At 32.4% G+C, this 25,245-nt stretch overlaps 1 protein-coding gene across 3 annotated transcripts in view; it reads right to left on the reverse strand.

Annotated features, from left to right (window-relative positions):
• CADM2 (cell adhesion molecule 2) overlaps positions 1–25,245 on the reverse strand; it is a 1,075,448-nt gene that overhangs the window by 59,823 nt on the left and 990,380 nt on the right. For 2 of the 3 annotated variants that reach the window (XM_032352192.1, XM_032352186.1), the window contains one exon: positions 21,945–22,064. The exons of the other annotated variant lie outside the window; for it this stretch is intronic. In XM_032352192.1, the coding sequence (XP_032208083.1) occupies positions 21,945–22,064 (120 nt within the window). The remainder of the gene's footprint in view (positions 1–21,944; positions 22,065–25,245) is intronic. 3 annotated transcript variants of the gene reach the window in all.

Below are 25,245 nucleotides of genomic sequence, written 5' to 3' on the forward strand. Positions count from 1 at the left end.
ATCAAAACTGAAAGCCCTTCTGTATGTCAAGCACCAAAAATGTGGTGTAGCTTGGTCAAAGATGTCAATTCTTGTGGGGCACAAAATGCCCAGTTGGGAGTTATAACTTATGCCAGCCCAGAGGTGATGGTGAGACATTGATGAGCTTTGCTGAAATTCACATTTTATGGAAGTGTCTCTAAATACTGTGTGGAGAATGAAGGAGAAGAGATATAATTGAAATCAGGAAAAAATGATAAGTGGTTATGGCAGAGATGGCCAACAGCACAGATAATTTTCCCTCTATACTTACTATTATTTTGTGAAGAATTAGATGAGGTTCACTTTATGAATACGACAGAATCAACCTAAAGACTTAACTCCAGGAAAATGTTAGACAGAGATTTAATCTTTGATGAATCACCACATTCATCTTGCATTCTATGTTCTCTACATACTAGTGTGTGGCATAATGTTCTGATTTGGTTTCCTAACTATGAGCTGAAGCACCCCACAATGAACTGACGAGAGCAGTGTGGAATATTTTTAAAAAATTTTTTTTAAAACTCATTTTTTTTTTTTTAAGATTTTAGTTATTCATTTGAGACAGGGAGCACAAGCATGGGCAGAGGCAGAGAGGGAGAAGTGGACTCCCTGCTGTACTGGGAGCCTGACCTGACTGACTTGCAGGGCTTGGAGATAAGACCTGAGCCCAAGGCAGATGCCCCACCATCTGAACCACCCAGGTGCCCACTGTGGAGTATTTTAAATTTTTGAGGAAAACAGCAACATTAGCCAACTACCATATGAACTACTATCCAGTAATAGCTCTGAGTTTCAACATTAGATACCACCAAGTTCCTTCCCATGATTCCATTACTTTGTAAATCTGGAGTTTGGATGTTTGCTGTGACAAAAGCAAGTGTCATGTGGATATCATCGTGTAACTTCTGTGCTATTTTTTTCTTGAATCTTATTTATTTTGATTTTTAGAAAAAGATATAAATTTTAAAAAAGATTTTAAAAAAGATATAAATTCTTTAATCTGTGTTTGTTTTTGTTTTGCTTTGTTTGTTTTTGCAAGATCATTCCTTTTCATCAATCCACCATCCACAAACTACTATCTTCCTTTTCTCAGTGGTACACTTATAATTTGGATACTCTTTACCGTTCTTGATAAAGCAAAGGATCAGTGATTTGTCTGGCCAACAGACTTATTTTATTTGAGTGCATAGGCTCAAAATAAATATGAAAGCATATTTAACCAGGGTTGCCAGGGTGGCTCAGTCAGCTAGACTTCTGCCTTTGGCTCAGGTCATGATCCCAGGCTTTCTGGCTAAGGAGGCAGTCTGCTTCTCCCTTTGCCCAGCCCCCAACATTGCCTCTATCTTTCTTGAATAAATAAAATCTGTTTTTTTTTTTTTTAACGAAAGTATATTTAAGCATAAAACTTACATTTAACAATATTATGGATTCCCTTTTAAAATAAGGTAATTTGTCAACACCGGATCCATAGTTTTCCTACAAAGCAATAATCAGCAGGAATATCTTAGTGTTGCTTCCTTCTCAAAAAATTTTTCCCTCCACTCTGGCATAGTTCTTACTATTTTACCTAAATAATTCCAGTAGTCATTTGAGTTTATTCCTGATTTAATGTGACATAGAGTTTTAAGTCAGGATTTGTTATTTAAGATATGAAGTCTTAGTATCTTTATGTCATGTATCTGTAAGTGATGTAGACAGTGGAAGTGTCTCTATAGCTACTAATACTAGTACTATTAATAGATTACATTTTATGAAATTATTATTCTATATATAATGGGCACTATTATAAACACTTTATATTTATTATCTCATTATACTCACAGCAATATTATAATCACATTCTAATAGTGTTTTGTTTTGTTTTTAATTACAGATATGTCAAGAATTGTGAATGTTTTCAGTTTTTACCCTGCTTGCATGCTAACAGATTAACCTACCACAGATACTGGCAGGAGATACGAGACTTTTGGGTTAGAGACAATGTAATTTGTTACCATAGAGCAACTAGCATGAGCTTTAGTTTGCTTTGGTTCCCCTGCATTTCGACTTCCATGGAGCAACAAGAAATGGGTTAGGGTATGCTTCTGCACACAGTAGGTTTTCATCAGCTGAGGAACCCTTGAGTTTAGAGATATCTAGTCTTTTATAATGGACCAAGGAAACCTGCTCCATGTCTCCCATTTGCCCTATGATTATTAAACTAGACAGTAAATTTGCCCTCTGCTGAGAAGAGAGATCCTATCTCTAATACTGCTCACTAAATAAATGTACCTAAAGTAAATAAAGGTTTATCTTTTCACAATGGTTTGAGATAGAAGAGGGATAAATAAAGAAGAATTTATTATATCGCTGTAAACCTTTTGTTTTCAGGTAACATTTCAATTTTTTCACACTAAATAATTGTATTATTATAAATTTAAATATAAATAATAATTACAAAGGTAAGTAATAGATCTAGGTGAAAATAAGGTATTAATAAAATCTAATGGAAACCTGAACTCTGAGAAACAAGAAACTTTAAAACATGATTTAAAATGTCCCATTTATTAAACAAATTTGAACCAGCAGTTTCTAAATTCTTCTGTTCCAGAGCACTTCAAAAATCATGGATTCTGTTAGTCAGCCTTAGACCGATGTATCAGAATCTCATGTGGTAGTGTTAACAACAGTTAAGGAAACTTCATTTTAGAAAGGTCCCCAGGAGAATCTGATGTGCAGGCTTGAAGAGAGCTTGGAGATCATGCAGCTGTGAAGTATGATCTTCAAGTGGGTGAGTGAGACCTATCGCAACTGTACATGAATCAAAGTGACCTTCATATCACCTTCAGGAGGCACAATGGAATCATAATTTACTTAAGAACCATACATTTAACGAAACTTTCTATTCAGTGAAAGTAATGTATTAACACACTTAATCTCAGCCAGAAGGCTGCGAAGCAAGGAAAGTAATGGATTAACAGATAACATATTGCCAAAATGGCATTAACGAAAAGGGAGCTCAAAGAATAAGAAACTTACATGTTAACTCAGAGTTATAATAGCAAGTAATATCGATTCTTGTGGACTCAGGAGTTTGCTTATTCAAAAGGTGTAAGCTTGGAAGGGTAAAAGCAGTTCACCAGGCAGACGTAGGCTTGATGATATTTACCCCTTATGCTATACATCTCCTTACTCTGCATCATGGGAATAATAATTAATTATTAATTAATTTCCCAGGTACTTTGACATTAAGAAGGAATTGCTTTGTATTTAATAAGGAATCCAAGCCCCATCAATATTTTAGATTCTTTCTCACCTTCTTGGGGGCTCATGTTGCCATCCACTCTTATCTATTCCCAGATCACTGATAAATCTTCCAATTTTCTTGACAATTTTTCTATCAGGTTCACAATTTCCTTCTCCAACCTAAATCCTATGATAACTCCGGGAAATTCCAATATCCAAATGAAAGAGACATCCATTGATCTATAACTACATATACCGAAATCTTCCAAAAATCTCCACACTTGTATACCCTACTATTAAATATTATTGTCTAACCATTGTTTGGTCACTTAAAAACCTTTCTCATTCTGACATCAGAGAAGTTGGGTGAACTACTTGGGTCACCTAGCAGTTTCCCATCACAGAATTATGAAATTTAACAAACTTCTATCTGGAAAAAAAAGAAAAAAAAACAAACCTTAGTTTTAAGATATTATACTGCTTTCCTCTCACTATCTGCTTCTCTTATTAAGTTCATTTTTGTTTGTCTAATCCATTATTTTCCTTTTCAGCTAAAATGATGATCACTCCCTAGAACACTTGATCTTTTCTCTCCATGACCCTTGTCGAATCACAATGCCATTTTTTCTCTAGTCAAAGGATCTGTATATCTGTATAAATCTGTATAAAATGTAGGCTATTCAGAAATCTGAAAATAAATCAGAAAATATTGTAAATCTGCACTGCTACAAATTCAGTTGTCGACTGGACTCCTCCTTTCTTTCCCTCCTCCCTCCCTTCCTTCCTTTTTCTGTCTTCCTTTCTTTTTTCTTCCGTTACTTTTATGATACCAGCTTGAATACTTAAAATAAGTTTAAGGTTCTGAAGGTTCTAACTCAAATAACTATTGTATCCTTTCATACCATTTATGAGATAATCTCCATCCTTTAGGATTTTTGAATGGCCAAACTTCTTTTCACCTCATGAGCTTTGTACTTGCTATTTCTTATTTCCAAAGTGCTCCTTCCTACTCCCCAACTCTCAATTCCCCAACTTCCCATCTTGAACATATTTCATATCTAGTAAATATCACTACCTTATGAAGGTCCCCTGTGATGAAATTCTAGAGCAAATTACAAGATTCTGTACATTAAAAAAAACAGATTTTGGACATATTTTACATAGCATCTCTCTCCTCTACTTCCCATGAAGGCATTGACTATTTATCTTGTTCTTTATCTAGCCCCAGGGTTTGCCAAAATGCCTGATAGAAGTAAATGATAATTACTCATGCAATAAAGAAAACTTCTCTGGAAATTCTGTTGTGTTTCTACTCCCCTCCTTTTTCATTAGCCTAGTAACTATGTATACTGCTTATCATACGGAGTTCTTAGTGAAAAATAAAGGTTAAATACGTATTTACAGAACCAATGGTAAATGATATATTTATTCCTTCTTAGAGACTGATCTCATTAGATTCATTGACATATTAAGTTTCCTAATGAAGACCAGACAATAGAATTTGGTGATTATTAAAAGTTGTGTCCCTTTTAAGACCCTGTTCCAAAGTCAGCTTTTTCTCCTAGATGACTTGTTCACTTTATCTGCTACATGCAAGAAACACTCCCTAAAAATATGTGAAAAGAAAAAACAAAAAACAAAAAACTTAAGATGAATTGTTTAAGGAATGTGAAAGATCATCTTCTCTTCATTTTACATTTTTCTGTCATAACTATACAACCACAGAAACAACCTCTAATATTCACCAACTTACAGTGGAGTAAAAATTCAACTGACTAAATTTTATAAATAGCCATTATTTAAAAAGAAGTTATTATTCTGACATGGAATTTTTTTTTAGAATATCAATATTTTTCATTTTCCAATTAAAAAAAATAATTAATTCCTCTCCAGTAGCAGTTTGAGGAAAGGTTTGAAAATACAGAACAGTGAAGTGAAATATATATTTGTAGTACTTTATACTTTCCAAGCTGCTCCCATATTCAAAATTATGACTCCTACTTTGTAGATTACGTATAAATAATCAAGGAGATGTTGTTAAAGTTAATGATTCTAATTTAAAAATTAAGTTATATGAGATTAAGAGTCACTTATGGTTTGTCTCCCTCCCAATCCCATCTTGTTTCATTTATTCTTCTCCTACCCACTTAAGCCTCACAAAACAAACTGAGGGTTGCTGGGGGGAGGGGGTTTGGGAGAAGGGGGTGGGATTATGGACATTGGGGAGGGTATGTGCTTTGGTGAGTGCTGTGAAGTGTGTAAACCTGGTGATTCACAGACCTGTACCCCTGGGGATAAAAATACATGTTTATAAAAAATAAAAAATTAATTAAAAAAAATTAAGTTATAGTTATGCAAATAATACAATGAGTTTTCATTGAGAGTTCATTCTGGAAGCGTAAATTAATTCTTTACTCAAATGATTATGTTGCTTTATTTTCTTTGTGTCTCATAGATCAAACTTTCAAAGTGATTCCCTTTATCTTCTGGACACTTAAACTTTGAGGTTTAATTTAAGCAAAATATTTCCATTGTAAAGCCAAACTGAATGGAAAAAAGAAAGTGACAGTCTTGACCTTGGGTGGATTCCAGAGAAGTCATTTATGGAAGGTAGACAAAGCAATTATAGCTCCATACTGACCAATGTATCACTTAGCACTTCTGATCATAAGATAAGGCTTGCAGGGCTAGGATGGGGTAGGAGAGAAAGTTACTAAAATAGTGAGAATGACCAAAAAATAAAAAGACAGGATTTTCAGAGGTATTAAAATTAGAAATCCTTTATCTTGTTTTAAGACTTAATGATATCCTAAAACCAGATGTTTAAAAAACTCAGTAAAATAACTAATCCCAATAACTATTCTTCAGGATTAAAAAATGAGCGTTTCCATCAGGCGAGGCTAGGGACATGTAGAAAATGAAGTCTAAAATATATTTGATAATTTTATGAAGAAGATTTACAAAGTTTCCCATAATATTTCAAAATAAAAATGTTTTAACCAGATTAAGTCTGTTATCAGCTATATAAAGGAATATTAGAAAGACATCTGTCCATTTATAGGTGTTTCAACAAAAATATTTAGAGTTTATATATTGTTTTTCCCATAACTGTTGTACTATTTGGAAAGAAACACCGTGTAGGAAATAGAAATATGTGTCTGTGACTTTTAGTTCTAATTTTAAGCTAGCTAAGTGATCATCAGCAAAATGAAGTGGAAACTTTTAATCTTGAAAAGCTTTTCCAGGTTTAATAATCAGTGATTTTTAGTGGCATTGTTTGAAAACATATAAATTCTCAAATTCTGATTCCCCCTAATTCTGTTTTACATATGAAGAATTTCAGATGAATAAGATCTTATAATATTTTATTCATAAAATTTTGTCTTCTAGCTCCTCTTCTTAAGACCTAAAATTTGAACTAGATTTTTATTAGAAATTGTCAACCAATTTCTCTGCTATAGGAAAATAATATCTATCATGGGTTATTGTGGGAAAAAATGTGTTTCAAAAGATTATGGTTTAGGCCTGGTTATAGCATCACACAGTGTATGGTCATAAATCTCTTCCTTTCTCTGGGATTCAATTTCCTCACCTAAAAAATGAAGGAGTATGTAGGCTGCATTGTTCTGAAGATTGTTTCTATCATTCTATGATTCTACTACTATTTTATATTTTTAGATAAATGTAAAAATCATTCAGGTATATTGGGGCTAATAAACTTAGCATAAGATAAATATTATTGTGTTATCTTAAGCAAAAATAAAGTTTTAACTTGAATGATTTAACATTAGGTAGAAGATCATTTATACTGTTTTTCATCATTATAATAATGCAGACCTCTCATTTTATCTTGAAATCATTACCAGTGTGACTTTTAAAAGATAACTTTTCAAAATAGATATGGTTTTCACATTTTGAATAGTGAATTCCTGAGATATTTATATCTTACACAAATATGAAATTTTGATTAAAATAATCCACTGAGTGAATAGGTAAAACCCCATTTTACCAAAATGTTCCCTGGAAATCTCAATTCTCTTGGGCTTTTAAAAATTACAACCGTTATTGTCTGTTTATATTTGGAATATATACTTGGGAACACAAACTTATCTATATTTTAATGTTCTACTGCAGTTAAACTGATGCTGAATAAATGCAAAATATATTATTATTAAACTTATAGTTCTTACAAATTTGGAGAAATAAAATGATTCTTTAATATTAGACCTTTCATATTTGAAGAAGGTCATTTAAGCTCAGGAAAACATCAAAAGATGACACAGTAAGATAATCATGATACAAAAGTAATAAAGAAAATGCAGAATAGGATTTCACATCAAAATTTTTTATGTAAACATTATTCCAGATATTTATACACAATATACACTACACGTTTCAAATAAAATGTATCTCAGTAATATGGAATAAGGAAAAAATCTCTTCCTTTAGTTTACTTATCATTTTTCAACTAATTTTTTTAAAAGATTTTATTTATCTGTTAGAGAGGGAAAGTGAGCATGAACAGGGGGAGGGGCAGAAGGAGAAGCAGGCTTCCCACTGAGCAAGGAGGCTGCTGTGGGGCTTAATCCCAGGACCCTGGGGACATGACCTGAGCCAAAGGCAGACACTTAACCAACTGAGCGACCCAGGCAAACCTAAACTAATTTATTTGTGATGAACTTGTTTAAACTGAGACATACAGAGAAATTTTTTACATTAAGAAGCTAAAAATTTTGAAACTTAGCTAATCAATGAGAAATAAGTCTGCCAGATCTTGAATATGTTTAGATGGTTTCTCAAACATTTCACAGAGTGCTTTACTTTACTGGAGGAGTTTAAATATAGTTTAACTGAATTTAGTAATGGGGAGTTTTAAACTGAGTAAGTGGCTTCATTAGATCAATATATCAAAGATGAGTATTAAGTTGCACTAATTAAAATATGCTAAAATGGTATCAACAAAGCCCCAATTTTTTAAATGATGAATTATATAACTTCAATATATTTTCTAATAATGGCACCCCCATATTTAGAAAACCACCCATATTATGGCAACAGAAAATGTGAATACTTGTTTTCATATTAGAATACCTCTTATAAGTAAATGAGCATCACTATTTTAGAGATGAAGAAACAGCAGTATAACTTTGCATATCGTGCACCTGGTCTCCAAACTAGGTATTTCTTCTACTGAAGACCATTTAAATGTGTTAATATTTGGTAAAGAAAATTCTTTATAAAATAGATTACTTTAGTTTAAAAATGTTTCTGACTTATTTGATAATAGACCTAATTGAATAATTAGAAAATGCAATGAGATTCTTTTATCCTATCCACTTTAAGTCACATAACAGAAACCCTGACATTCTAGATTTTGAAGAACACTTACATGATTTTTAAGGATGGCCTATTTACCACATATTGCAGCCTTCACCTAGCAGTTAGTAGTTAATCTTACTGATAGTCAGAAAAAAGTAGTAATTTTTATCCTATGTTGTTTAGATGGGTAATTTTAAGTAAATTATTAATAATTATTATAAAAGTTAACAAGTGGTTACTGTAAGCAAGGCATTTTTTTCAAAGATTTTTCATTTATTCCTTTGACAGACAGAGATCACAAGTAGGCAGAAAGGCAGGGGGGGGAAGCAGGCTCCCCAGCAAGCAGAGAGCTCGATGTGGGGCTCGATCCCAGAACACTGGGATCATGACCTGAGCCGAAGGCAGAGGCTTTAACCCACTGAGCCACCCAGGTGCCCCTAAGCAAGGCATTTTTAAAAAGATTTCTTTATTTATTGCATGCAAGCCGGGGGAGGAGCCCAGGAAAAGAATCTACAAGCAGACTCCCAGATGACTCCAGAGCCCCTGGGGTGGCTCTATCCTAGGACTCTTGAGATTATGACCTGAGTCAAAAACAAGAGTCAGACACTCAATAGATTGCACCAGCCAGGGGTCCCAAGCAAGGCATTTTTAAAATTCAATGCATAGATACATTTAGTTTCAAAATGACATTATAAGGTTGATGCTATTATTATTGTCTGCATTGTTTAGATCAGGAAACTGAAACATAGATAGTTCAAGGAAAGTTACAAAACTCTAGTGTGGCAAAGTGTAAAAAGGAACCCAGATAATATCAGTCCAGCAGAGGCCATGCTCTTCATCATTTTATTCTATAATCATTTTTATCCAATATAAATAGATCAGTCTTAAGCCTAAGAGAAAATAGTATCAGAAAGTCTTTGTAAACTGTGGACTTCGGCTATGAAGCATTTGATCAATAGAAACTTTGGACTCAATTACAGAACTATGAAAATGGGCTATTTGTGTTATTTTTATGGACATCACAGCTGGAACTCAATATTTATTTTACCACCATAATGTGAGGTGTTAGAAATTTTACAGATAGTATAAATAATCTTTCAGTGGGCATTTGGGTAGGAAACAGTGACCAAAAAGCCATATATCATGGTCAGAGTCTAATAATTCATTTCAATCTTTTAGTTTTCAGAACATTCAAACCTAAATGGGGTGTGGAAGTAAAGAATTACGTTAAGGAAATTATTTCAACCATTTCCAATACAAAGAGATTTTATCCCTAAGTTTTGATTGAAAAACACCAGAAACTATGCTGGTCTCTGAAATGTTGGTGAAAGATTCAGATAATGCAGATCGTATTTCATAGAATTCAAGAGTGGAGAAATATCTTGAATTCACATAGTCCCTTAAGTAAGGAGGTGAATTTCTTTGCCTAGAGGCCAAATCAGGAAAACACCAAAATATCCTGCTTCCAGCAACTAATTTCACTGTCTCATGCTGAGTCTATATATGATATTTTTTGTTAAGCCAGTGAAACATAACTATACATTTAGACTGTGTTGTATACTGTTGTATACTATTTTTACCTTTTAGTAAAGCACCATTTAATTTAAGTTACTTTAAAAGTTCACATTATATATACATTGCCATGAAAATATCCTCCACTGATATATTGCCAAATATTAAATAGAGGAATTAGAAATATGAAAATGAAGTAGTAAAATGAAACATTAGGACTTCCTTCTAATTTGCATAGTCTTTTCTTTTGACTTGGATTTAAGCTGGGATATGTCTGTCTTTAACCTGGTAGATCTAAGAGGAGAGTGTATAAGGATTTGTTTTCAGTTCCCTAAAATAGCATCTGAGATACAGAACTCAATTTCCAGCTAAATCTCAGAACTAGGGAATAGGATACCTAGAAACACCAGAAAAATTAGACTGTTATTCTTAGTTCCTTGAAAACAATTCTAATATCCTACTCTCGACAAAACTTTCCATCGTGTGAGTGTGAAATACCAAGGGGCACAAGCTATACCATAGACAGTTAACTTTCAGAGTAAAAACAAGCTGAATTGATTTTACTTTACAAGTTTCCTATCTGCTAACTTAGCTGAATTAATAAAGTACACATAAAAAACATCAAAGGCAGAAATATCATGTAATATATTAAAGACTGTGATTGCTCCTTCTAAAATCTTCTCTGAAGAAAATGTTTTTCTTTTCTGAAAAGCTATTATCTCCAGACTGAAAATTATTTGCCTACATGACACTAGAATTCTTTTAATAGAAAGTTAATAATACATATCTGTATCAGTGTATTATTAACCTACAGCTAACTCGTTTTTAGAGCTCCCCTCACCCCCATAACCAAGTTTTTGAAAGCATTTGTTTCAAATAAAACAGTCTGCATCTATGCAAGTAGATTTGAGAATATTTCAAATGAGGAATCTCTCACTACTCGACAAATTGAACGGGTATTCCTCTCACTAAGATTCAAAATGGTTTCCTCTTGGGAAGTAAGTTATTTAAATAAGAATATATTTTATTATTATTATTATTGTTGTTAATATTTTATTGTATCTCACAACAATCTCAGCCCTACCATACTTCATAATCTTCTCTCCACATTGAGAGTGTTTTTATCTTTCCAATGGTAGCCTGGAAAGGGAAATTATATACTAAAGTGAATTGGATGGCTGCTCTCTTACCACCATTACTAGCTTCATGACTAGGGTTCTGTTATGGACTTGTGACATGTATATTTATGAGAAAAATCCAAAACTAAACTAAAATCTGACAGCTTTTTTCTAGAGTGAACAAATTATATGACATATTCTAAACCAATTAGATAACATTCTACACCCATGGGTCTCTGCCGTTCATTTTCCTTATGGCCCCCAAATCCACCCTCTACCCTTTTTTGCCTTGCTCTGTGCTCTGGGAGCCTGACTTCTCTGCACGGCTCCACCCAGATTCCTTGACCTCTGATTTCCTTGGGATTGGATTTATGGAAAGATATTGGAAGACAGGAGAAGCAAGCGGTCTGATATTGATCCCTCCTCTCCTGGTGTCTCTACCTGACTGAGGTTTGGATACCTCTTTGACCACTGCCCTTTTCAAGCTGCCCCTTTTCTGGCCCAATTCTTCTCTAACTAGAATACCCTGTTCACTTCCTTTGACCCTTCAGGTCCAGGGCTGATTACTATGCTTTGCTGTTGAGAGTTCTCTTCTGCCTCCCCATGCCATATTAGTTTCCCAAACTGTCCATATTTTCTGTGAAAGTCTCCTCATTAAAAAACTCTTTCATTACACTGTTTGAGACTGCCATCAATGCCTGCTGATATTCTGAGTAACACACTAAACTAGGAACGTAAAAAGTTGGCAATCAATATTTAAAGAACGTGACTTCAAGGAAAAAGAAAAATGATCATGTTAAGACCATTGCAGCTTACCCAGTTTAACACAGACTACTCTAGAAAATCCTTCTGGTTTTCATTATGGAACCTTGTTCTTAGACATCAAATGTGGTTCAAACACTTTCAAAAAAGTATGTTTCTCAATGAATCTATTGGAAGTCTTCATGTTAAAGTTGCCTTTTCTTTCTTTATTAAAATATTCATTAATCAGCATTCTTTGCTTACTAGTGAGTTAAATTAAATAAAATAGTCCTGGGGTTATTTAAGTTCACCTTTTTATTTTTTCTAAAGTGAAGAAGAACTGGACTTAAATTAGATGTTTCCATTTATTATTCTGAGCACTGAGCAGAATTCCCTTTATACTAATGTAATTCTTTAAACAATACTGGTAAAAAAATAATTTGATTTCTGGTCTTGCTAACCTGTTAGCATTTATAGTGACTTTGCTGACCGTTTTTAAAGCTAATGAACTCAAGTTTTTAACTGGGAAACTGGTACACATCATTGGCCTTGATAGGTTTTCTTGCAATAGTTTAAGCCTGTATACTGACTAGGACAATATTTTTTCTTAGTCCTTATTCTTAATTATTTTATAGACATCTTTCCCCTTAGAAGTCAGTGTTATCTCAGCTTTAGCATAAAGCAGTTCTGATACTAAAACTGTATAATTATTATAGACATATTTAAGAAGTCATTCAGAAAATCTGTCTCTTTGCCTTGCAGTCTCCTTATACACACTTTGCATTAGGTAGCATTTAATTTTCTGGCCACCGCTAATTTAAATGACTACAGAAAGCTAATGGGAGATTATTTGAAATCTAGAGAAATTAAAAAAAAAAAAACTACTGTACTATTGAAACAAGATATGTTTTAAAATATTACAATTATTCAAGCACTTATTATAATTCCATGAACTCCCCAGAGTTAATAGATTGTATTAGACCCTTCTCAGAAGTCATGCTTTGTGGCATTTGCTCTTATTTATTGTCCTGGTAGAAAGTTCCAGCAGAAGTCAAGGTCACCTTCTATCCCAAAGTTGGTATAATTAGTATCAATTCGGTGTTTCACCAAGCTAACACAGGAGGTTATTAACTGTGTTTCATGTGGAGTGTCAAAGAAGCAAGGGCAGTGCCAGCAATCTTTTCAGCTTCAAAGGCACAGCTCATAAATTTAATTCATTCGTTAGTAAGAAAGACACAACCAGTTTAGTTTATTAATGATTTTAAAAATAATTTTAGAAATACATTTATATATTTACGTAGTCTAAGCTTTTAAAATATAAAACAGATCATCATCCTAGTAATAAGTGACAAAGTCTTTGTATTTTATAACTGATGTGCTTTCTGGAATATTATAAATACGGAAAATCTTAAACTTAACATTTGTATGTATACACATACTATATAAAGATGAATCCCAGAAAATGGCACATAGTCTACTAGGGAACATTTTCTTTTCTTTCTTAGATGTTGTTTTGTAGGAAATGTGTATGCTATTAGATTGTATAAAATCTAGGTTTATTACCATAATATCAATTAAGACACTCTTACATTTACAGAAGTAAAAACAATATTAGTGAAACTGTTTACTTAGAAGAAATATAAACTAAGATTTCTGTTTAAATTGATCTAAGCCAAAGAAATAAACAAGCTTAAAATGAAACTCTTAAAAATGTTTGATGTTTTAAATTGCACAAACCACAAGAGTGCCCTTAGAAAATAGAATAGAGTATAAGTGTACTGCTTCCCTTAATAGGTCATATTGGAAAGAAAATAAGAGTATCCGTTCTCCTCAACTATTTCCCAAATGCTAAAAAGAAATAGGTAAATATTTAAGGATTTTCAAATTTTGCTAGAGTTCATCCTCATACAAGTCAGACTCAAAAGTTTCGTTTGGTATTAGACGTGGTTATGTATAACAAGCGATATGTATTCTTGTTCCAAGTAAGGTCTACGAGAATACAAAAAAATGACTTTAGCATTCTATGTTATCTTGGAATAACTTAAACTGAAACACTGCCATTATTCAAATGTGTGAGTCGGTAGCAGACTAAGAGATGGGGACCTCCAGTCAGCATGCTCTCCCACGCCCGGCCTGTAGCATGTCCCTTCAGCATGAGCAACACAACACTGGTAGCAAGGTTGAAAGTGCTCTAAGCTATGGACCATATGTGTTGCTTCCTCTTTCTAAGTAGGAAACATTTTTAGTAGACTATTTTCATTATAAGCTATGTTTCAATATTTAATTTTAAAATGGCATCAATTTCATATAATAATTGTTTTTAAAAAGACTTATGGAAATGTAGCAACACTTACAGCTTAAATGTGGAAACCTGTGTTTTTGCAGATAGGCAGGTCTCACTATATGGACCATCTGGAGACTGAATTATTACTTAGTTTTTGCCAAGTGGGGAAAAAAAAAACAAAACAACATATTGACACTTAATTTTTAAAAGCTCACAACACCATGCAAATTTTGTTTTATTACCACCAATAAAACCAGAAACATTTTTAATAGCTAAACACTCATAATACAACCTCATAAACAACTTCTTGATTTGCACACTTTGGGATTTAACTGTGTCGAGATGATATATTTTACCATTACAAATGCTCTATTTGAGTGCATTTATAGTGACTAACTTGGAGCTCTAATGTTTATACTCCATTTATTCTTTCTCAGTGTTGGCTTTTTCTTTTATTCTTTTAAATGTTTATGATTTTAGATTCCAATTTTTAAAGTATCTACACCAAAAAGGGAAGGAGGTGACACATTAATAAATCCAAATAAAAGCTGAAAATAAATAAACTAATTAAAAAAAAAGTAAAGATAGACTAGACTTTCTTTGATATAAAGGAAATAGAGAATAGAAGCATAAGTCAGATCATTATTGCTTTTAAAAGTTATTTAATTAAATAGATGCTTTAGATGGTGGTTTGGAGGACACATATATGCACATTGTGTACATTTTACTAACGTTTATTGTATTTTGAAGCCAGAGAAAGAAAAGAACAATCAAAATAAAGAAATCTACATATAAAAACACTATTGCATAATCAGCATTTTAGACCAATGCTTTCATTAAAAATGACTGTATTAAATATGTGTGGAATTTTATAATTTGTCTTTATGCTGGCACAAAGTAAATAGTTTAGCAACTTTTTTGCTAAACGTTTAACTTTGTGTTAATGAATTTTTTTTTTTACAAGTCACTTAGATTATTTCAAGAAATTTGTAGAGAAGAAAGTATTTATTAAGATCTTTTAGACAGTACTATTTTAGGATTATACTTAATGGTCAAACAAGTTCCTAATTTCATTCACATTTAAATAACTCAATTTTATGCCATTCATATGATTTAAAAGTACAATGGCAGCATATGGGCTAAAAGAGTTTTGGTATATGCTAAAATTCATTCTATTCTACATGCATGATTTAAAATATTTCACTTAATACTACATTTTTAAACATAAGTAACAAAATTAGCATGCTATTCAGTAGTGAAGAATTGAGAACTTCAGTAGAAGAGCTTGACATTAAGCATTTGATTGTCAAGATATCCATTTTTTTAAAGACTTTTATTTACGTATTTATTTGAGAGAGAGAGAGAGAGGGAGAGTGAGAGAAGGAGAGAGAAAGAGAGAGCCTGTGAGAGAGACAGGCAGAGGGAGAGGGACAAGCAGACTCCCTGTTGAGCAGGGAGATCCACTCTGGACTCTATCCCAGGATCCTAGGATACCCTTGAGGTATTTATTTCAAATAAATGAAAAAACATATTGCCTGCAGTGAAATACAGCTGCTAGCCAAACAACAAGATAAGGAATTCTGCTGCCCCACCTGTGAGATTTCCTCTTTCAGAAACCGTTGGGTAGCTTAGGTAACTGACCACTTGGAGTAAACGCACTTCTTCCTTCCTGTGCCCTCATTCCCACTCCTATGCTTCAAATTCGCCAGTTAGTGACCCCAAAACCTTTGGATGCTCTAATAAAGGCAGAGCATCAGGTCCATGCATGGTCTCTCTTTCTGTTTGTGACCTCATTGAGTGGCCTTCCAGAAACTGATTAATAAATCTTGTGACTCAAAGTTTCCGATGGTTTCTTGCTAAAATGTATCCTGAGCTCATAATAAGAATCACAAGGGCTAGTCCCATCACAACACTGGCCCCAGTGGAGTAAATGTCTGTGGGGTCTCCTATAAATATTAGGAGTAAATGCCTAAGAACAGTGCCTTAGGCATTCCTATCTGAAGGCATTACTAGCAATAGGCTGCAATCAATGCAGTGGTACCCATCTTTAAATTTTGTGTTTGGTCATTATTATTCTAGTTGCAGATAGTTTGATAATGGCCAAATTCTTAAATTTTTAAAAGATGTCCCTTGTTTTTGTTTTGTAATGCCATGCTAAAATAAGGTCCCATTGCAATGAGCCTCATTCTAATTAATAAATTGGTTAAGATTACTAGACAAATGATATAATTGTATTACTATACATTTTTTTTTCCATTTCAAAGTCTAAAGTAAACCCAAATCTATATTTGAACCAATAACTCATTTAGATGTTTACAAAGATAGACTATATAAACAATTTTGCCATCAAGTTTGGAATTATGTTTCCTCATTTGATGTATTGAAATGCATAAAGCATTTGAACAGACTCTTAGTATAAGGACAGGAAATATATCAGAAGTTTTGTATCTTCTCTTTATTTCTATCATCACATTTTTGTATTTGAAAGACATTAACAATTGTGCAGAGCCAAAAACACCAATTAGGAAGTCATAAGTTTTCTCTCTTGATAAATATAAAACATTCACTTATGAATATTAATTTTAAAAATGATGATAAATAGACATAACCACTGATATATGTCATTGTCTCATATACAATTAAAAAATTCAGTACCTTTATATTGTTAATCTGTACAGTGATGATACTGTTAAAGATTCTTACAGTATGACATAGTTATGAAATTAAAGCCTTATGACATAATCAAAGTGAAAAAGTTTTCAAATTAAACTATACCATGCTAATAGAATATTAATACTAGAAATCACATCAGGTTATTTGGAACCATTTCATAAATTATCATATCTAACTTATAACTTAATTAACATTTATCACAGTGATCCAAAAGAAAAAAAAAAAACATAAGAAACCTTTGTGAGAGAATATATCTGTCATATGAACTGAATGATAGGATTATTCAGGCCATTAGACTTAAAAAAAAAACCCTGCAATTTCCAAAAGTAGAAATTAAAATGTCTTGTAGCAATGTTCTTTTATAATAAAATAATTTTAAGAGATCTATAAAATGTCCAGATTTTAGCTATATGATATAAACCCAGAATAAGTTTATCAACTATTGCTATATTCATAGATAGATAAATTCTATATGCTCTAGAAATATTTTATCTAATGTTTTGTATAAACAATAAAAATTGGGCTTAAAAGTAATCAGTAACTAATACCAAAATTTTTTCCAGAGTTATGTATATAATTTTATATATATATATATATATATATATATGATTTCAGTAATTGCATGATACAGCTATAGATAAACACATTTTTTTTACTAAAAAGAACTGAAAAATAAGCCTATTATATACTGAGAGGTGATTATGTTTCCAGAACTCTAGATATTATTTGATCCTCAAGACAATCTGGGAATTAAGTGCTTCTATCAAGTGTTTCTCATTTTTCTGATAAAAATGCTGAGGCTCAATTTGATTCGTTGTCGAAGACCAAAGACCTTGTAAGCAGAAGAATCAAAACTCACACCCAAAAATGCCTCTAGGGCACTTTTTTTCCTCCTCTTGCCCAGGACTGCTCAAGTGTACTGGCTTCTCCATGTCTTAACACCTCTATTTGTAACAAGATACAGCTAATTGCTAGCTTTCATCCCATATGGTTGAAGCTCTGCTTCCTCCTAAAAGAAATGCATTTTATGTATAAACTGAAGAGCTGTGAAAATTCTCAAGGTTGCGGCTGGTGATTTGAGGATATTCTTTTGTTCTATATCACCTTGATTTCTAATACAGCCACAGGAGTGATTCTTTAAATGCATGTTTATCATATCTGAGGATGGAAAACTTAGTCGCAGTGAAAGAGTGTAGATGGAGACACAAATGGTGATTCATTAGCAGTCACTTATTAAATATATAGATAGTAGGTAAATTATATTTTATGAAATTTAAGAAATAACATTTAAACCCCATAAAATCAAATAAAGTTATTTTACTTTAGATTATTTAATGAAAGGGGTGAAACAAGTAAGCCTAAAAAAATGCAAGATGAAAATACTGAGTCCTCTATAGTTCTCACCTTTTCTTAGGCAATACATTCTTATTACAATCTTTTTTAACTATAATTTTGAAAAGTCTTTTATTAATTTTATAAATGAATTGCATTTAAAGAATAATTGCATCTGAAAGCTCTAATAGGCAATAAACAATTAAAAGAATACCAGTCAACTTAAAAAAGATAAGTGCAAAATTTACAACAATGTGAAAACGGGTACAAAGCTTACTTAAAAAAAAAATTTTTTTTTGTTTTTTGTTTTTTTGGAAAGGGAGAGAAAGAGCATGGGACGGGAGGGGCATAGGGAGAGGGAAAGAGAGAATCTTAAGCAGGCTCCATGCCCAGTGCTGAGCCCGTATAGGGCCCAATCTCACAACTGTGAGATGGTAACCTGAGCAGAAATTAAGAGTCAGCTGCTTAACCAACTGAGTCACCCAGGCACCCCAGAGCCTCCTTAAAAAATTAAAAATAGAAATATCATATGATCTAATATGTCTACTACTGGATATTTGCCCAAATAAAATAAAAACATTTATTCAAAACGAAATATGCACCCCTATGTTTATTGCAACATTATTTACACTATCTAGGATATGGAAACAACCTAAGCATCCACTGATAGATGAATAGATAAGGAAGATATGGTATACACATGCACACATGCATACAAACGTACACATACATATGCATACATATGCATACACATGCATACAAACGTACATACACATGAATATTAATCAGCCATAAAATGGACATTGTGCCATTTGCAACAGGGATAGACCTAGAGGGTCTCATGTTAAGTGAAATAAGTCAGACTGAGAAAGACAATCGCCATACAGTTTCACTCATATGTGGAATATAAAAAAAAGAAATGGATACAACAAACAAAAAGCAGAATCAGACCTATAAATACAGAGAAAAAACTGATGATTGCCCAGGGGAAAAGGGTGGTGGGTGGGCAAAATGGGTGAAGGGGAGTGGGAGATTCAGGCTTTCTAGTTACGGAATGAATAAGTCATGGTAATAAAGGGCACGGCATGAAGAGTATAATCAATGATACTGTATTACCACTGTATGGTGACAGATGGTAGCACACTTGTGATGAGCACAGAATAATGTATAAACTTGTCAAATCACTATGCTGGACACCTAAACTTAACATAATGCTATATGTCAACTGTACTCAAATTAAAAATGAAAAAAGGTCCTCGCTCTGATGAACTTCACATTCTAGTAAATGGCAATGGAAATTAAACAGGTAAATACATAAAATAATTCATAAAAATGTTTATCTACTGACTGAGTCTTCTACTCCCTCAAATATGGACTAGAACATTAATGATACAAGTGCACTTGATGACTTTCCCAGGCCTCAGTGGTTTGTTGAAGATGGGAGAGAAAAGTAGGTATTAGACTAACACTTAAAGTCAACATTGCTTTTTTTTTTCTATACAAAATAACTACTATGAATTGCCTAACTTATAAAATACTTTTTCTTTCCACATATTTTGGTGCCTTTTGAAAAATACCTTCCATTTGTTAAGTAAAAATAATGGAATGTTGTGTGTCTTCTGTGACATTTGTAATGTTCTACTGCAGAAAACTCTTTACCACATTTAAAGTCCATGGTGTAAATTACACAAAACATGTTAGGAAACCTGTAAAAATGAATTTACTAGAAAAGGTAGAAAACTGATTTCATTTTAACTGGCTGGTTCAGATACAGTAAGTGATTCCACTTAAGATGCATATGAAAAAATATAAAATATGTTATTAAACACTTCACTTTGAAATAAAACATTTTTCTCTAATTTTATTCTAAGTTGTGTGTATTCATATATGCCCAGGAAGGACATGAATACTTTTCCTTCATTAAGCACAGACACTGGTTACTTGGGAAGGATGCATTAATTTAATTGCTAGTGATTTTAGATAAAACATGTTTAATTTCCATAATCACACTGTCTGGCATGACCCCATCCTCAATAAATGTTTTTGAAGAGGAAAGAATAATTGAATATTAGCAACATTTTTTGTTATAAGTAGGTCTTCAAAAAAAAAAATTAGTCAATGTCACCATCCTTATCCATCAAAGTGATTTGTCTGCACAGTCAGAACTTAATATTATCATAGAGATTTTGTTAGCATGCACTAATAGCATTTCACATAAGTTACTATTTGTAAAAATCTTTGGAAAATAATAAATTGAAGCAAAGTAAAAATTTAGGCATCTCTCATTTCATACAATATCACAAAGTATTTTTTACCTTTTTCCATTTTTATTACTTTCCCCCATTTCCATATAAATTGTTATGAGAAAGATCTTTAAATTCTTCCTACTTGTAGATTTAGCTCGAATACAATTAATTTAATAATAATAAAATAATTAGGAATTTTGGAGAAATTCTTACAGCTACTATTATCAAACTTCAGTTATCAATCATATATCATATAATAGAGTTGACATGATTATTAAACATTAATTATTATCTAATATCAGATGTTTTTCAGAAGCAAAATATAATATGATAATTGTTATATCAAAGCTAGCAACTCAATTTAATTTTGTAAATCAATAAAATCCCAAGGAAAACAGTCTAATTGAACAACCTTTACAAGTAAAGGAAAATAATGTTAAGCCAGTACTTAGTACAACTTTAATTAACATATATTAATGTAAAGTCCCCATGATTTCAAGTTAAATTGTTAAGTTTAACACATATTAGTATAGCCAACACAAAACAAAACATGTATAAATAAAAAAAGACAGACTTAAATAGGACAAATTATCTTTGAACATTGCTTATGCAAAAATTAAGTTTAAAATCTGTTTTCCTATAATGCACTTTTAAAATTTGTTTAATTTCTTCATAACCTACTAACCACTTAATGACTACTCAGGAATGCTTTCTTGTATTTCTGAACCATAATGGAATTATTTTTTGCCTTTAAAGATTACTTCTATTTCTTCAAGGTTGCTTTCCTTAAGGCAAGAATATTTATTAATAAACCAATACCGGAAGTTACTCACAGAGCCAAATGAATTCCTATGATCCTGAACAGCTTTACCAATATTTGTTTTTAGAACATTCTGTTAGTAGACTAAATAGATCTACTCAGAGATCTATTTAAAATGACATCCTACTTTAGGATGACATGTTGAATATTTACTTAAAAGTTCTATGTGGTTAATAGTTTATAATGATCCCACGAATTATGCCAATCTTTAGAACACATTCAACACTGTGAGTATTTTTAATCCAGTGGCAGAAGAATAAGTCATTAACATTAAACAAAGATCTTTAAAAAGCAAAAGCTACTTTTGCAACCTTGAACATCTTATTTCTTTGCTGACATTTATAAGGCAAAGCAAAAAGAAAAAAAAAAGTGTCCAATGTTCACATTTAAATTGGCTCGGTGTTTGCTCCATATATTTTTAACCTATACTCTGGAATATTTTCATAAGCGTCGTAAGTGGCACTAAAATAATTAAATGTACCATCTTGCCTCATATTCTATTCCAATAACCCTAACTGATAGTAATTTAGGTGACTTAATTACTCTTATAATGAAGTAAAATTGGATCTCGATTTTTCTACCCTTTTAAAAAACCCTTTAAAGCTTCATTTAATGTGTTTTCCAGGCCGTAACAAAGAAGCATACTGTACCTCTTATGCTGCTGGTTGTTGCAGATGTGGTTGGGCTGGTTGTTATGGCTACAGTGGTTGTGACTGTTGCAGTGGTAAGGGAGGGGATGATAGTAGTGGAAAGCAAAGTGTTGGGAACATCTGGTGAGTGGAAAAAAACAAAATATAAAGCAAAATCATATCATGCAAACAAAAGAGAAACACAAATGATTCAAATTATAAATACATAAGTCTTATTTAGGTTTAACTTTAACAGGCTTACACAGATTATCAGGTACAAAGCTGGCTGTACCACATGGTTCTTGTCATTTTTTTTGTTCACTTCTTTTTCCCGCTCCCACACAAAGCAAAAACTTGGAGCAATGCTTGAGAATAAGCAGATTATTTGTAATATTTAGAGTGAAATTTAAAATGACAAGAATTCATTTGTTCACTGAGTCATTTGAAAAGTGTGACATGCAGTAGCAAAATAGAAACAGGTAAAACCAAAAGTGACATGCTTTGTCAAAGAAGTAAACAAAGAAAAAAACACAACAGAAATAAACACAAAAAACACCACCATAAAAGATTAAAGAAATGTTAATGATGGATGAGTATATGCATGTTAAATGCTTTTTTGATTTTTTTTCTTTTAGGAAAACTTAATGGTAGGAAATAAGATGACAGCAATCTTTAGAAACAAACAAACAAAAGAAGCTAATTGTTATTATTATTACTTTGCTTTTCTTTTTCTCACAAATGATGTTAATGTACAGCTTAGAGTCTTGCAGATCTTACCCTGATTAGCTGGTAACGCCTTCTAACAATTTTGCAGTACCTAGGAGTCTTTAACAAGTATTGAGTCAACTAGCATGGAACCCAATATTCTGAAAGGTTTATGATTTATTTTATTTGGCATACATAAGAGAGGTTATTGAACATAGACTTGAACCATAATACTCCACCCCTAGCCCATAATTAGTCAAAGTTGACAAAAGTCAACACTAGATTCCGATAGAGAAAACATAATAAACAGAAAGAACAACTTAGAATTTTACACCAAAATCTTCCTTTCACTCAAAACTGGCTGAAAATTTGAAGAGCGGTGTAGGAAACACTGAAACAATGTAGCCAGTGTCAAGCTATAGAACCTGAGTAAGAGTCTCAAAAAGTCAAATCTTGTCTCAAGTGGATAGGCATATAATTTACACAGTGAGGAAATGAGAAACAGTTCACAAATTACCTATAATTACAGTGCTGGGGTTTGATTTCACATGTTTGCCACACAGTCCCTATATATTCAAAGTGTTTGACAGATTATTTTGCTGTTAAAAGGCTTCCTGTCATTCTCTCAGCTAAAGTCTTTGAGTCACACCAAAAATTTTCTAGTTTTTTACTTCTGATAAATTAGCCCTCCTCAATCCTCAGACTTGAACCTGCTGGATTCTCTACACTAGAGACATCAGAAAACAGTAGGAGCTCGCTCTCTTATCTTGGGTATTGATGTTTACACCTGTTTTTCAACAGGGAAAATGCTTTCTAGACAGTCAAATTAAGAAAACAACCTTCTAAAAACTCAATGGTGCCACATTAATCACTGGAGAAAATGGGTATTGCCTGGTGTGCGATTACCATGATCATAAAATAGAACTGACTTTAACAACATTATACACTGAGTAAATATTATGTATATGTGCACATATACCTCTTATTTACTGATTTTTATAATACCTTCTTATTTTCATGGTAAGCTCTCCTAAATGGGTTAGGCAGGCTGAAAGATGCTTTCTAAATTAAAAAAACATGAGTAATATTAATGTTCATGCATACCTAAAATAGAAAATAATACATTCTTTGTCGGCTAGTAAAATATTTTGCTTATTAGGATCTCAAAATATATGTATTTAATTTATGCAAAAGGAAATGTCTTACAGGGCTATCAAATACAAGAACATATAATGGTATTAGCTCTTTAAAACTCCATGTAAAGAAACTGATACTACCAAGCCTAACACAGATGATAAAATAATATATTATTTGCTATTAGACAATGAGTTAAAATAAGATTCCATTAGATCTGAAAAGCAGCCTTCCAAAATCAGCCAGTATCATTCACCTCCTGCGAACTGGAATATAAATAACAGTGTTTGGTGGTATTTGTTCATTTTTTGGATTAGCCAAAAAAAAAAAAAAATTATGTGGTCTTTTTTCTTTATTCCATATCGACAAAAATAGAATAATAATATATCTTGATTTGTTTTGGAGAGAGTATATATTTTCAGGTACTATGAATATTTTTGTATTAACCAAACCATATCTTTATTTCCTATAATTGTGAAAATGCAGTAGTTGTAAAAATTGTTAATCCACTTTAAGAAAACTGCCCTACTATCTTTTAAAGTGCTCAGATAACACTACAAATCATTATTGGCTCATACTCTGACTCCTGCTTTGTCAGTCCGTCATCCTCTCATCCTTCCGTCTTGACTCCAAAGGTACCTAAAAACAAATCTGGTGAAAGAAATTTGATGGAAAACACCTTGGACAAATGACAACCGGGCCAGGAAAAGTATCTGTCAAATAAGAAATCTCTCCCAGTCGCTGTTAGATTTTCAATCATTACTAACTTTATTTCATCCTACGGGTTCTGAAACATTTTAAACATTTTCATTTATCCTTTTTATGCTACGCTCTTGTTTATCCAATTATTTCAACTCTATTGTAAAAGAGCAACTTTGTAATGATCTAAATACTCAACACCAGAAGAGTAATCAGAATCAACTGAAATGCATCTCCATAGGATGGAATTCGTGGAATTCTTAGAAAGATAAAAAACATTGTACAATATTTCTCTCTTCTACCTAAACTTTCTGTCTGCTCTGATTTTATTGATATTTGTCTCCACACTTGACAATTAATCCTTAAAGGGAAGAACTCTGCCCATTTATTGTTCAGATTCTAGCACAAGTTATAAGGTGAAGAAATATTTACTAAATGAAATTGTTCATAGCATAGGGGATCTAGAAAAGTCCAGTTTTTTGACAGGGTCATATAGTTAATATAAAACTAAAAGATTTAATTATTTCTTTTTTTTAATTAAATTAAAATTTTTTCAGTGTTCCAAAATTCATTGTTTATGCACCATACCCAGTGCTCCACACAATATGTGCCCTCCTTACATCTACTAAAAAATCCTCTCTATCTTCAATATAGATAGACAATAATTATTTTCTGAAAGATAACTTTTTTTTAAATTTTTTTTTTTAAGTAAACTCTACCTCCAACGTGGGACTTAAACTCACAACCCCAAAATCAAGAGTCACAAGCTCTACCAACTGAGCCA

The sequence above is a fragment of the Mustela erminea genome, chromosome 1 (assembly GCF_009829155.1).
Source record: "Mustela erminea isolate mMusErm1 chromosome 1, mMusErm1.Pri, whole genome shotgun sequence".
In the NCBI taxonomy this organism is placed as follows: Eukaryota; Metazoa; Chordata; class Mammalia; order Carnivora; family Mustelidae; genus Mustela; species Mustela erminea.